Source organism: Urocitellus parryii, chromosome 9 (assembly GCF_045843805.1).
Source record: "Urocitellus parryii isolate mUroPar1 chromosome 9, mUroPar1.hap1, whole genome shotgun sequence".
Taxonomy (NCBI): domain Eukaryota; kingdom Metazoa; phylum Chordata; class Mammalia; order Rodentia; family Sciuridae; genus Urocitellus; species Urocitellus parryii.
In genome coordinates, this window is record NC_135539.1 from 142506622 (window position 1) to 142519670 (window position 13049).

At 41.4% G+C, this 13049-nt stretch overlaps 2 protein-coding genes across 2 annotated transcripts in view; one reads left to right on the top strand and one right to left on the bottom strand.

Annotated features, from left to right (window-relative positions):
• The window catches only part of Firrm (FIGNL1 interacting regulator of recombination and mitosis), a 363157-nt gene that overhangs the window by 327256 nt on the left and 22852 nt on the right, over positions 1 to 13049 (bottom strand). The gene's annotated exons all lie outside the window — the stretch shown is intronic.
• The window catches only part of F5 (coagulation factor V), a 65595-nt gene that overhangs the window by 46221 nt on the left and 6325 nt on the right, over positions 1 to 13049 (top strand). Inside the window, exons 14-21 of the mRNA XM_026405243.2 lie at positions 301 to 475; positions 2894 to 3130; positions 4140 to 4347; positions 6864 to 7043; positions 9074 to 9190; positions 9994 to 10065; positions 10753 to 10856; positions 11273 to 11428. Coding sequence (XP_026261028.2) covers positions 301 to 475; positions 2894 to 3130; positions 4140 to 4347; positions 6864 to 7043; positions 9074 to 9190; positions 9994 to 10065; positions 10753 to 10856; positions 11273 to 11428 — 1249 coding nt within the window. The remainder of the gene's footprint in view (positions 1 to 300; positions 476 to 2893; positions 3131 to 4139; positions 4348 to 6863; positions 7044 to 9073; positions 9191 to 9993; positions 10066 to 10752; positions 10857 to 11272; positions 11429 to 13049) is intronic.

Here is a 13049-nt window from a genome sequence, read left to right on the forward strand (position 1 = left end):
CTTTTGGGGACTGTCATTTTTTACTCAGATTCATCCAGGTTTCTATATATAGAAATATGAGGAATTACTTGAAAGACTTGATATATTCCTAAGAATCTTAGGAAGACTTACCTAAGAAATGATATGTGAGTTGGAAGCTAGAAAATATTAAATGGCCTGCATTTTTATTTATTAATTCATCCATGAAGCATTTATTAAAGACTCTCTGTGCTAGATATCACATTCAGAAATAATTTCCTAAATTCTTTTTAACAGTCTTTAATCTCTTCTTTTAAATAAATACTATTGTTATCATTTCAGTGAAATGGACAATGAAGACACTGATGACATTCGAGAGGACACCACATATAAGAAAGTAGTTTTTCGAAAGTATCTTGATAGCACTTTTACCAAACGTGACCCTCAGGGGGAGTATGAGGAGCATCTTGGCATTCTTGGTCCTGTTATTAGAGCTGAAGTAGATGATGTCATCCAAGTAAGTCAACTTTTGAGTGCTACTAAGATCATCAGAGGAATTTCCACAAGCATCAGAGATTGTAAAGGTGAAGGTGGTGAATGAGCTATTATTGTGATTTATTCTCCAAAATTAACAAATAATCACATTTTCTTTTCAAAGACTACTTGCTAAGCCATTTGACAAACTTTAAGAAAAAAAATTTAATGCTGAAAATAGTATAATTTGGAGGATATCACATTAATTTCTTGATTTTTTCTTGCTTTTTATTTCTTTTTTAAGATATACATGTCAGTAGAGTATATTTTGACATATTGTACATATGTGGAGTATGTATAACTTATTCTATTAGGATCCCATTTTTGTGGTTGTAAATGATGTGGAGTTTCAGTGATCGTGTATTCATATATGAACATAGGAAAATTATGTCTGATACATTCTACTGTCTTTTCTATTCCCATTGCTCCTCCCTTCCCTTCATTCCCCTTTATTTAATCCAATGAACTTCTATTCCCCCCCATTGTGTATTAGCATCTGCATATCAGAGAAAACATTTGGCCTTTGTTTTTTGGGGATTGGCTTATTTAACTTAGTATGATAGTCTCCAGTTCTATACATTTACCAGCAAATGCTACAATTTCATTCATATTTTTATGGCTGAGTAACATTTCATTGTTACACTATAATTTCTATCTATCTAAACTAACCTATGTGAAGCTAGCATAGCAAACATATTCAGGAACAGTTCAACTGAGTTTCACAGCTATAGCAGAGGTGGCAGAGGCAATTAATAATAATCTCATGGTGTTTTCTTAAAAGAAAATAGAGTGAAGTTAAAGAAAACCAGTAAGGGAAGTAAATATGTCTCTGAGCCTTCAGAAGGAAGCAAGTCCCCAGAGTATCTTCCCCATTCTGGTCATTTCTTTTAAAATCCTGTATCCAGCTACATGCCTTTAATTCTTTAATTCTTCCAACCTCTCCTGAACATTCAACCAATCAGCTGCTTCTCCAGGGCATTCCCAGTTAAACCCATACATGCTTTGTCTATAGCACCTGCTGTCTCAGACTTGTAGCTTGGGTTCCTGTGTGTATGCCTCTCCTCACCAGTAGCTTTTATAACGAAGTTTATCTCCCCCATCCTTCCTAACCTCTCTCAAAATAATGATGATGATGATGATGAAAAAGAAGAAGAGGAAGAAGAAAGAGCCCTGAGTCTAAAATAATCTATTTTAGATCCAGAAATATAACCTTTTATATCTATTTAAGCATTTACCAAATTTTCAGTGACTATTTGCTCTTTTTTAAAAATGCACATCGGAGAACAGGAATATGTATTAATCAGCTTTCTGTCACTGTGACAAAATACCTGAGAGGAACAACTTAAAAAAGAAAAGATTTATTTTGGCTCATGGTTTGAAGATGCAGTCCTGGGTTGCTTAGTTCCATTGCTTTTGGGCCTGAGGTGAGCAGAACATGGCAGGAGTTCATGGAAGAGCAGAGCTGCTCGCCTTATGGCAGCTGGGAAGCAGAGAGAAGGGTTGGGGCCAGGGTCCCAATATCCTTTTCAGGGGAACACCTCAGTGACCTACTGTTCTTTCTGCTGGTTCCTACCTCCTAAATACTCTACCACCTGCCAACTATGCCACAGGATACTGACCAAGCCCTCAACACACAACCTTTGGGGAACTTCAGGATCCAAACCATAGCAGAATGCAAGGATCTTAACTACTCTAGTTGTTCCATGAAGACACAGGAGGCAATACTCTTCTCTCAAGATTAGGGGGATTTTAGTCACAAGAAACTATGGAAGGAACAGGCTAAGGGATGGTGTTGGGGCACTAAGATTCCCCACGTGGTATTTAAGATCCTCCATTATCCGGTCCACCTGGTCCTCTTTGAGCCTCATTTTCCAAAAGATCCCACCGTCCGCCATGCACTTAAGCCATACTCAGATGCTTGCTGTCCCCCAAACTTGTCCTTCACCGCCCCCTCCTCACAGGCCTGTTTGTGCTCTTCTGGGAGCCTGAAATGTCTTTCTCCTCTTTCTCCCTCTGAGAAAAGGAGCACTACAGCACTTGCTGTCTCAGACTTATGGCTTGGGTTCACATGTATATGCCTCTCTCCGTCAGTAGTTTGAAAGCCTGTCACAAGCAAGGGCCTCATTTGCCTTCATATCCTTAGAACTTATCTCTATCATTTCATTTGTTGATAATGTCAACACTGCAGCCTTGGGCCTGAGAATTCATGTTTTGGTGTTTCTGGGTAAACTATTTGAGTCCTATCTCATGGGATGATTGTGGAAGTAGATGAAATATTATAAATAAGTACTTCGCCATTGTAAGTGCTCTGATCTCACAACTGTCTAACTTGGCCTATCATGCTGACAATTTTTTGGTTTGGATTTTTGTTAAGCTTAAGTATATTTGTGGATTGTTCTAGGTACGTTTTAAAAACTTAGCATCCAGACCATATTCTCTTCATGCCCATGGACTCTCCTATGAAAAGTCATCAGAAGGAAAGACTTATGAAGATGACTCTCCTGAGTGGTTCAAGGAGGATAATGCTATTCAGCCAAACAGCAGCTACACATATGTGTGGCATGCTACCGAGCGGTCAGGGCCCGAGAGCCCTGGCTCCGCCTGTCGGGCCTGGGCCTACTACTCTGCGGTGAACCCGGTAGGTCCTTCCATCCAAGGCTGTCACCATCCCCAGTCTTCCAGTCTGACTCTGTTATGTACAAAAATATTGGATTTCTGTCTTAAAAGTCTGCCTTTGCATGAGGACATGGAAGGGTGTGTCAACCATCCACAGCTACCATAAAAGGGAGTGAGAAACATTGATTCCGTGAACAGGATAGAGGATTATTTAAGTGGCCTGCCCCCATTAGAGTGCCTGAGTCTACAGAAAAAGTGTTTATTTGCAATTTTCTAGAGCCTTTTACTGCAGCAGTGTTCTGCTCTTTATAAAAGGACTGAAAGATTGGGACTCCTTCATTTATCATTTCACAGTGTACATATAATCCCAGACAATATGTTGTACATGATAAATATATACAATTTTTTCAGATAATTTTTAAAAAGATTTCTTCATTTGAGGCACAGTAGGAAGAGCACAAACTTAGGTTGTGTGTGTGTGTGTGTGTGTGTGTATGTGTGTGGTCCTGGGGGTCAAGCCCAGAACATGCTACGCATATACTCTTCCACTGAACTACATCCCTAAGTCCTAGACTTAGATTTACATTCCTACTCTATCACTGTGCAACCCTAAGAAATTACTTGACCTCTCAGTCTCAGTTTCCAAAATTAAAAATGAGATAATAGTATGTAGCACTTGATAAATATTTGTTCAATGAATGAGGTTATATTTATTATCATAGAAGACAGTTGTCAGGATTAAATGAGATCCTACAGGCCAACTATTTAATATAGTACAGATGTTCAAATCTAGTACCCATTGTATTATCAACGACATTATTATCATCATTACTGGGATAAAAAATATAATCAGAGGAATGCAACAGAACTAAGTGAAAAGTCTCCAGGTTTATTAAGCTGATGATTAATAATTTTTAAATTCAGAGACTTTAAGAAGAGATTTCCTTTTCAATATGATTAGTTGCCCCCAAAAGAGTGAAGGCAATCCTGAGCACAGGTGAACTGTGCCATTTGGTATTCCTCTCTTCCAGGAAAAAGATATCCACTCTGGCCTGATAGGTCCCATTCTGATCTGCCGTAAAGGAACACTTCACAAGGAGAGCAACATGCCCATGGACATGAGAGAATTTGTCTTACTCTTTATGGTCTTTGATGAAAAGAAGAGCTGGTACTATGAAAAGTCCAAAGGGTCTCAGAGACGTGAATCTTCAGAAGTAAAAAACTCCCATGAGTTTCATGGTATGGTCCTCTGACTTGAATCTGATCTCTGAATTAATCACACTGGGTCATAGTGATTCCTGCCCTTAGGTTTTCACAAGATTAGACATTAGATTTTCCGAGGAACCAGGAGTTACAGCAAAACTCAGCTCCTGAACACCTCGCAGGTGACAGGGCAGGTGAGGGAGTGCAAAGAAGGTCTGCAAGAGCACACAGAGCTGCTCCAGGTAAAGGCCAGTGCACTTCAGCCACTAGCACACATGGCAAAGGAAGGAACATTACTCTACAATTTCAGTCGTGACCTGGAAAAAGAGCAAGTATCTACACAGACGAGATGACCCTGTGTGTCTTTTCTAAAGAAGAATGTCCTATGTTCTTGCTCCAGCAGCTGTCAGGCAGCCACCATGCGGGTAACCTGTGAGAGGAAATGAAGGGCCAGGAAACTAGACACAGGTAGCCAGAGGAGAGTGGCAAGAGAGCACGAGAAAGGGGTCACACTGGGAAAAGGACACCCAGAAACCCATTCAGGAATTTGGCCTGTATATTCCCAACTTAATTACAAACAGTTTTAGAGAAAGGCAGAATTTAGGATTTTGTGGCAGCTAAAAATATAAATAAATGAAGGGCAGGGGCCTGTAATTAGAAAATAATGAAGACTGATAAGCTCTGTTTTGAGAATTTGGAGAATGGAGGTATGGGGTGTAGCTCCAGATTTCTGATCTCTGAGGACCTGTGTGGGAAGTGGATCACTCAGGGTAACAAGCAAGTTGCTATTGCTTAAGGAAACAAACAAAATCCATTATATGCAACACTTCCAGCCATCCAGCAAGACTGGTGGGTCTCTCCTCCCTCTTCTACCATTCATGTGTTCAAGCTACCCTTCTTTTATCTTTTCTTGTTTTTAACCTTTCTTCTGTTTCTAGGAGAAATTTAATGATATCACCCATAAACATACTTTGAGGTAGAGACAGACAAGTAGTAAGATTTACTATCTGCTCTGAAGTCCCACCAGTTAAGGATGAACTCTACTGATCATAAAAGGTTAAAAAGTTCAAATATTAAAAAGACCCAATTAATTAGAGTGGAGCGAGAGACAACCAACAAAACAGACTGAGAGCAGAGCTTTCTTTCCCTTCTCTTCCACCAGCTGTAGCCCCCCAGCCCACTGTGCTTGGTCTCAGGAACAGGAAGCACACTTTAGAAAACCATGGCCTCTAGAAAGGCACAGCCTGCAGAGTCAGACAGGGTGGTTCTTGGCTATGCCCTTGACTCACTAATTGCCCTGGAGAAACTGTTTCTTGATTTCATCTAAGAAAGTCTCAAAAGCATCTGGAATAGCTTTAGTCCCAAGTGTGTTGCAACAGTCTGAGTCTCTGTAATGTGGTATCCCCATGCTGTGTCACCAAGGTATTTTACAGACAGACCGCTCGAGTCCCAAGCCCCTAGCTCAGGGCCTTCCTCTGAAGAATGTGCTCAGTTTTTAATTATGTGAACTGGTGACTAATGAGTGGATTCATTCAGCTCTACTGAGTATTTAATGAGTACCCATCGTGTCAGGTCTTCACTTCTGTTTCCTGATGGACAGGTTTGAAGTGCCCCTTAATCATCCCTCGAGATGCCTTTCACTCTCGTGAGCTCTATTTCTTAAACAGAAGTTAAGATGAGGGGTAAGAGGTGGTGTTCTAAGGAAGTCCACAGCTGTCCCCTTACCTGATGTGATTTTAAGGATGCCCAAAGGATCTCAACTCCTCCCACTCTAAAAATTCCCTTACTTGACTCCAAGGAATTCCACAGAAATTCCTTTAATATAATAAGAGAAACCTTCCCTCTCTCTGTTCCACTTAAATGCTTGGTAGCATTAAGTTTTATCATTAAAATGTTGTGTTGTATTTGTAAGATCATCAAGTTTAGCAGGTGATTTTAAAACAAACAGACAAACAAACACATTTCACAAAAGGGAGAGTGAATACAGCTGGAGAACCCTAGACACCCAAGCTGAGAAGAGGGCAGAGGAGCCACCACATCAAACAGAAAATAAACACAAATGGCCATGGGTGGTGGAAACACTGAAGCTAAACTCCAACTTCCAGATTTATACTGGAACTCTCTGACTTCAGGAGGCCTCAGGGTGACAAGCTGCATGTCCCCTTACTCTCACCTCAGATTTGCATTATCTGTCCAGATTCATCTCCATTTGTTTGTGGCAAAGGGACATTTATACTATTAATGTGAAGGATAGATGAGTAAAGCAGAGAGGGAGAGGCACACTGCAGGGAAGAGTGGGGAACCTTGGAATGGGAGCTCACTGCACTCCTGGAGGCTGGTGCACAGGACAGGAGAAGGACTTGGAGGTTCTGGTTCTGTTTCAGCCTCTCATTGGTCTTAGGACACACAGGAGAGCCCTCTCTACACCTGTGTGGGGCTAGAAATGTGGAGAAATGAGGAAGATGAGCAGTGGTATGTTGCCTCACATTTCCTTATCAACCTCCTCCTGGAGCATACAAGTTTCAATTGATTGCAACTCTCTGTCGTTTCAGCCATCAATGGGATGATCTACAACTTGCCTGGTCTGAGAATGTACGAGCAAGAGTGGGTGAGGTTGCACCTGCTGAACATGGGCAGTTCCCAAGACATTCACGTGGTTCACTTTCATGGCCAGACCTTGCTAGAACATGGCACTCAGAAGCACCAGTTAGGGGTCTGGCCCCTTCTGCCTGGTAAAGATCTGGGCAATGGAAGAGGTCCCTGCTAAGAAGTAGCTGGACAGGACAACCTTAGCATCCATAACTCCCCCTCCTTCTCTCCCTGTGCATCTACTACCTAAGGGGTCAGAACACAGGGTTCTGCCATAAATCCGAGGCAAAGCCACATACCAAACTGTTTACAGTGTATAAAAAAGCTAGTGTATGACGTGTGCAGCCCACACAGGCTAAATGTGTGACCCAATGTGGTTCAGCAGAGACGTTGTGTTTCTCCTGAGCTGCTGTCTGTTGAGCAGATCAGGGCTCCAGCCGATGACAATATGAACCCTAGAGGGCTGGGGCAGATGAAGCTTATTCTGTTGGGAGGGAGATTAGAAACTTATTAAGGCTCTGGATTCTTGAATTCTACTCCTGGCTCTATCCCCTAATAGTTTTGGGTCCAGGAATCATAATCTTGTATGTACATTTTTGGAGATAAAAGTTTTGTTTGTTTGTTAGTTAATGATTATAAAAGCTAAACCAAAACAAAGGTATTTATAGCTTTTCATATGTTGAATAATGAGAAAATGTAGATTTAAGCAAACCACAGTTTATCAGAGAAGACTTACCAATGAGTTGTTTGTAGGTATACCTCTTCAGATAGCAGATATGTGAGCAGAACCAGTGCTGGGTGCCACTGATTCTCAAATGTCAGCAGGCATAGTAAAGACCTAGGAAGCTGGTTAAAATGCAGACAATAAAAAACAGAGGTTCTGTTCTCAGCGGCTTTGATCTTGGGTGGAATTCCCAAGCAGCCTCCCCTCCACAGAGCTGTCTGAGGAGTTAGTGAAAAGCTGTCCCTTGGCTAGCCCTTGGGTGAGGATACCATTATGTGACTCTGCTTCAGATGCAGGCCCACAAATCCACACGGGCCTGGATTGGTGGGTGGAGGGGAGGAGGGGGTTCTTGTTTGTTTGTCAGGCTCCATGACTGGCCAATAAATCTAGAAGGACCCACTCTATCAGGATCAGAAACAAAAGGGACTGGGTCAAACTTACTGTTTCTTCTGTTTTGTTTTGGCCACCAGGGATTGAACTCAGGGGCACTTGACCACTGAGCCACATCCCCAGCCCTATTTTGTATTTCATTTAGAGACAGGGTCTCACTGAGTTGCTTAGAGCCTCACTTTTGCTGAGGCTGGCTTTGAACTCACGATCCTCCTGCCTCAGTGTCTGAGTTGCTAGGATTATAGGCGGGTACCACTGCGCCCAGCTTACTGCTTCTGTTTTCACCAAGTATTAGCACATCAGCTGTACTTCCCAAGATTCTGAACAAGGATTGAGCAGCCAGCGTGGGCTAGGTTATCTAAACCTCCAAACTTGAATATCTGATTGGAGGCAAGAGAAGTGGAGATCCCAGTTCAGTGTGTTTGAGGGGGATGACCACTGGCTACTAATTTTCACTTATAATCTGGGCACTGGCCACAAATCATATTCAACAGAATTTATGTACAATGTTAACTGGCAAAGGGTGATATTAAGTATCAGAATGAATAATCAGAGGTTGTATAAACCTCATTCTTTCAGTGCTTTTCTGAAATAATTTTTGTAAATATCCAAATATATAAGCTTCTAAGAAAATTTGAAAATTATAAGGAAAGGGTGTTTGTTTTTATTTTCTTATTTTAAAAACAAAAAAGAGATGAAAAAGGAAGGAAAGGAACAATATTTTTGAGGCCTGATGATGAGTCACTCATGGTCACCTCGATACTTGGGACTATGAAACTTGGTTGTCCATGGATGACCTGTAACATCACATTAGATAAGTGAAAGTTGCTTTCTAGTGTGGTGTAATTCATTTTTAGTAATTTGTATGTGTGTTGTTGTTTTGTAGTTGCTTTGATTCTGTCAGTTGCAACTTGCTTGCCTAGAGAAATGTATAACTCTCAAATTCTGTGCTTCAGCCTCTGTGATGTGGGGATTTTAGGACCCCTGGAAAGCTGTCAATCACAATATTAACTTGTTCATCTTTGGGTGTATAATTTTGCCCTTACTTCTCTATCTGAGGTACATTTAAAACTCTTGAAATGAAAGCATCAAAACCTGGATGGTGGCTTCTGGACACAGAAGTTGGAGAAAACCAGCGAGCTGGCATGCAAACGCCTTTTCTCATCATAGACAAAGGTACAACCCCAGAGCCACATCTTGTTCATTAGCAGGAGAGTGCCTGCTACTAGAATACTGCTAACTTTTAGATTGCAAATGTTCGATCCTGATAACCCTCATGTGACAAAGGCGTATTTTGTAGCCGGAGGTGCTTTTGTTCTGGGCCAAGGTCTGATGGCACTGAAAACATGCCAAATGGTTCAGAACAAAGCAGTCCTCTGAATTAGGGAATCATCCCTCCTCCTAATCTTTCCACCAGAAAAAATATATAAGAGATTCTCCAGGTTCCTAAAACAGAGTGAGGAAAAGGTAACAGGAATTACAAAATGATAGAGACAGTCACTGAACTTGGCATGTCACTATTCAAGAGACTCAGTTTCCATCTGCCACCCTTCAAGCCTTCACTGACAGCTCCTGCTGAGCACCACGGTGCCATATCCAGGCCACGCCCTGGCTGGCAATCTCCTCCCTGATGGTGTGTGGATAATCTGTAACTTCCAGGTCAACTTTTAAGAACACAGTCTCACGAAGGATAGTACTTAAGAGTTGTAAATAGCTTACTTTAAGAGCCAAGCAGGTAGAAATGGGTTTAAAAGCCAGCTGCATTTCAGGATTTCAGTTCTTTTCCTCTGGGGTGGCACTATTAGAATTAAAGCACCAGTCTTGCTAGTGTACTTTCTATTTTAAAATGAAATATATTTACGTCCATGACACACAAAGTAGGCAGAAATAGCTACCGACCCATCATAATATCTAGCCAAGGATCTTTTACTTTGTTGTATTTTCTAAGCAAAAACGAATCATTGTTTGGTTTTTCATAGAATGTAAGATGCCAATGGGACTAAGCACTGGTGTCATATCTGATTCACAGATCAAGGCTTCTGAGTATCTGAGTAAGTATTAACATCATAGCCTGTGAATGGCAACCCTATAATTGTGCAGTGTACACCCTGTGGAATCATACATGACCACACTGTCCACGTGTCAGTTCTCCTTTCCAGGCTTTTTTCTACCACAACATAATGAGACAGCTCCGTTTGGGGTGCTCATCGGGTAGTGGAAGGTACACGAGGACAGGTGCTAAAGGCCTGTTAGTTATAGTCCCCATTAATAAGGCCCCTTGCCTATGCCAAGCATTCATCGATTTAAGAAGCTTTACTGATCATCCACTCGGTCAGGGACATCTAAATTTCCTCAGGCGGCCTGAAATCCTTCCAAGATTGAGGCCTTGATCAAGAAGACGATGAGGCTCCCGTATGGGTCCCTCCCTTATTTTCCTGGTGTAGGGGCAGTCTACAGCAGCTATGCCAACAGAACAGAGAAAATACAAGCCTCACCTGTGTGAAGGAAAGGGTGGATGGTGATGGATGGCTGAGCAAACACAGGCTGAAACAAGATTTCATCACTGGGGTCTGGCTCGGTACCAGGACCCTGTCAACTGCTTGCTCTCCTAAAGGGAGCAGGTCCTACAAGGCTCTGGTTTTCCACTGGATTTAACTCACTTAAGAAACTGCTAGTTGTTGTTATTGTTTTTTTCCCCAAAAATCCAGAATAAGCTTTTTTCCTTCTTTTGAATTTAGGTTATTGGGAGCCCAAATTAGCAAGATTAAACAATGTTGGATCATATAATGCTTGGAGTGTAGAAAAAATTGCAACAGAATTTGCCTCTAAGCCTTGGATCCAGGTATGTCTTATTAACCTGATAATGTTTACTGCTATCATAAAAAAATGACTGTGATATAATAATTCTCTTTGTTATTCTTTCAATGTTATAGAGGAAATAGCAACTAACAGAAATTATTTTCAATACTTTACATCTTCAAAATCAACCACCTAAGAATGGTTCTAATAATATCCCATTTTATAGGTGAAAAACTAAGACAGAGATTAAAAACTAACTTTCCAAAGTGTCACACAAATAGGTAGTGGTGTAAGCTGGGTTCAAGTCCAGGCACCATGTGCTCACATATGGATTGCATCTAGCCATTTTATGAATTTGCTGAGGTCGGCTCTGAAGAGAATTGACTGCACCATGTGCAGTTTAGGCCACGTGTGTCTCACTGACAAGGCCTTCTGCTCACGGGCGTTCCTACACTGCAGGTGGACATGCAAAAGGAAGTCGTAGTCACAGGCATCCAGACCCAAGGAGCCAAACACTACCTCAAGTCCTGCTACACTACCGAGTTCCAGGTGGCTTACAGTTCCGACCAAACCAACTGGCAGATCTTCAAAGGGAACAGCACCAAGAATGTGATGGTTTGTATACACGTTTCTGTCTGAATCTCAAGACTCACCCCATGGTTACTAGGACTGTGCCCTTTTTAAATAACCTTTGTGGATGCTAGAAATGTGAATGGCTTTCTAAGAGTTCTATGGAGGAATGCAGGGACATGATAGGTCTATAAGGATAAGCAGAGCTGCTGAAAATCCAAAACCCCTCAAAATTTGAAAAAAAAAAATCCCTTTATCATCAAATAAAGCACCTAGATGTATCAGATTAGCAGACAACGTACAGCAGTGTGGAATGTCTGGTCTCATTCTTCAAGACTAGAAATTGGCCACCAAGAGTTCTGATTTTATTTTGTTCTTCATTTCAGTGTGCCTGAAGCAAACAGCAGGGTTATGCCAACGGTGCTCTGAGGTAGCAGGACTTTCAAGGGCACTTGGGGCCATGCCTGAGGCATGACTATCCCCAGCTGGGCACAGAGCCCTGGCTCCTGCCCCCTGCCCTCAATGACTCCTCAGAGGAAGTGACCTGAGTGCAAGGACACCAGTAACCTGTCTGCCATTATGACACCTGTAACCTTGAATCTGCTTCATTTTATATCCTGTGAAAATCATCTACTATTTACTATTTTTCTACATTATCATTTAGCTATTTCTAATAGCTAAATTAGTTGTCATATAACAGATTAAATCATGAAAATCTTAAGTTATGGTTCTTATTAACCCACATTGGGAGGAAAACACAGACTGCAGTTGAGTCTGCAACTTAAGGATTTCCACATTTATACTCATGAGGGATATCACTGTAAAGTTGTTTTTTTTTTTTACTGCCTATTTTTGCTATCACAGTAATACCAAACTCATAGAAGAAACTGGTGAGCATGTGAAGAGATTTCTACAAATTTGTCTTAATTTTATAAACATTTGGTAAAAATTTCCAGCAAAACCATCTGGGTCTGGGGATTTCATTTGGAGTTTTAAAATTATAAACCCAATTTCATTAATGGTTATGGTGATATTCGAATGATCTAGTTCATATTAGGTGTGTTGTGATACTTTGTTTTTAATAAATTGGCTCACTTCCTCCAGGTCCTAAGCCGCGTGTAGAGGTGTTTGTAGGATAGGTCCCTTTCTAAGTCAGAGGGTCTGTACTGACAGTGCCTGTTTGCATCTCCTCAGTCTCACAACCCTAAGTCTATGGCTTCCCATTCAGCCTTGGCTGTTGTGGGTGGGGAAGGGGCCACTGTTTTTTGTGGTGTTTGGCTTCTGTAAAACAGTTATTGTCTAAAACTTTTTGCCAGGCTGCCTCTTCCTGGTACTTTGACTACAGAAAGCAGGATTTTGTTGGGTAATTTTTTGTCTGTACTCAAGGGTGTCTCCACTTTACCAACTTCTTCATCTCCAGACTGGGATATATGAGGCAAAGAGGAAACTCAAGGAGCCCACTCCATGTTGTTCCTTGGGCCCTGAGAACCCTGGTCAGTCTGTTCTTTTTTCTCCACCTTTCAGAGTCTTCTTATGTTTCTTTTATGTACAATGTCCCGGGGTTTTAGTTGTATGTAGCAGAGGAAACAAGGCAAAGTACAAATCTATTCCATCTTCCTGAAGTGGAAGTCAATTATTACTATTATTATTACTATCATCATCATCA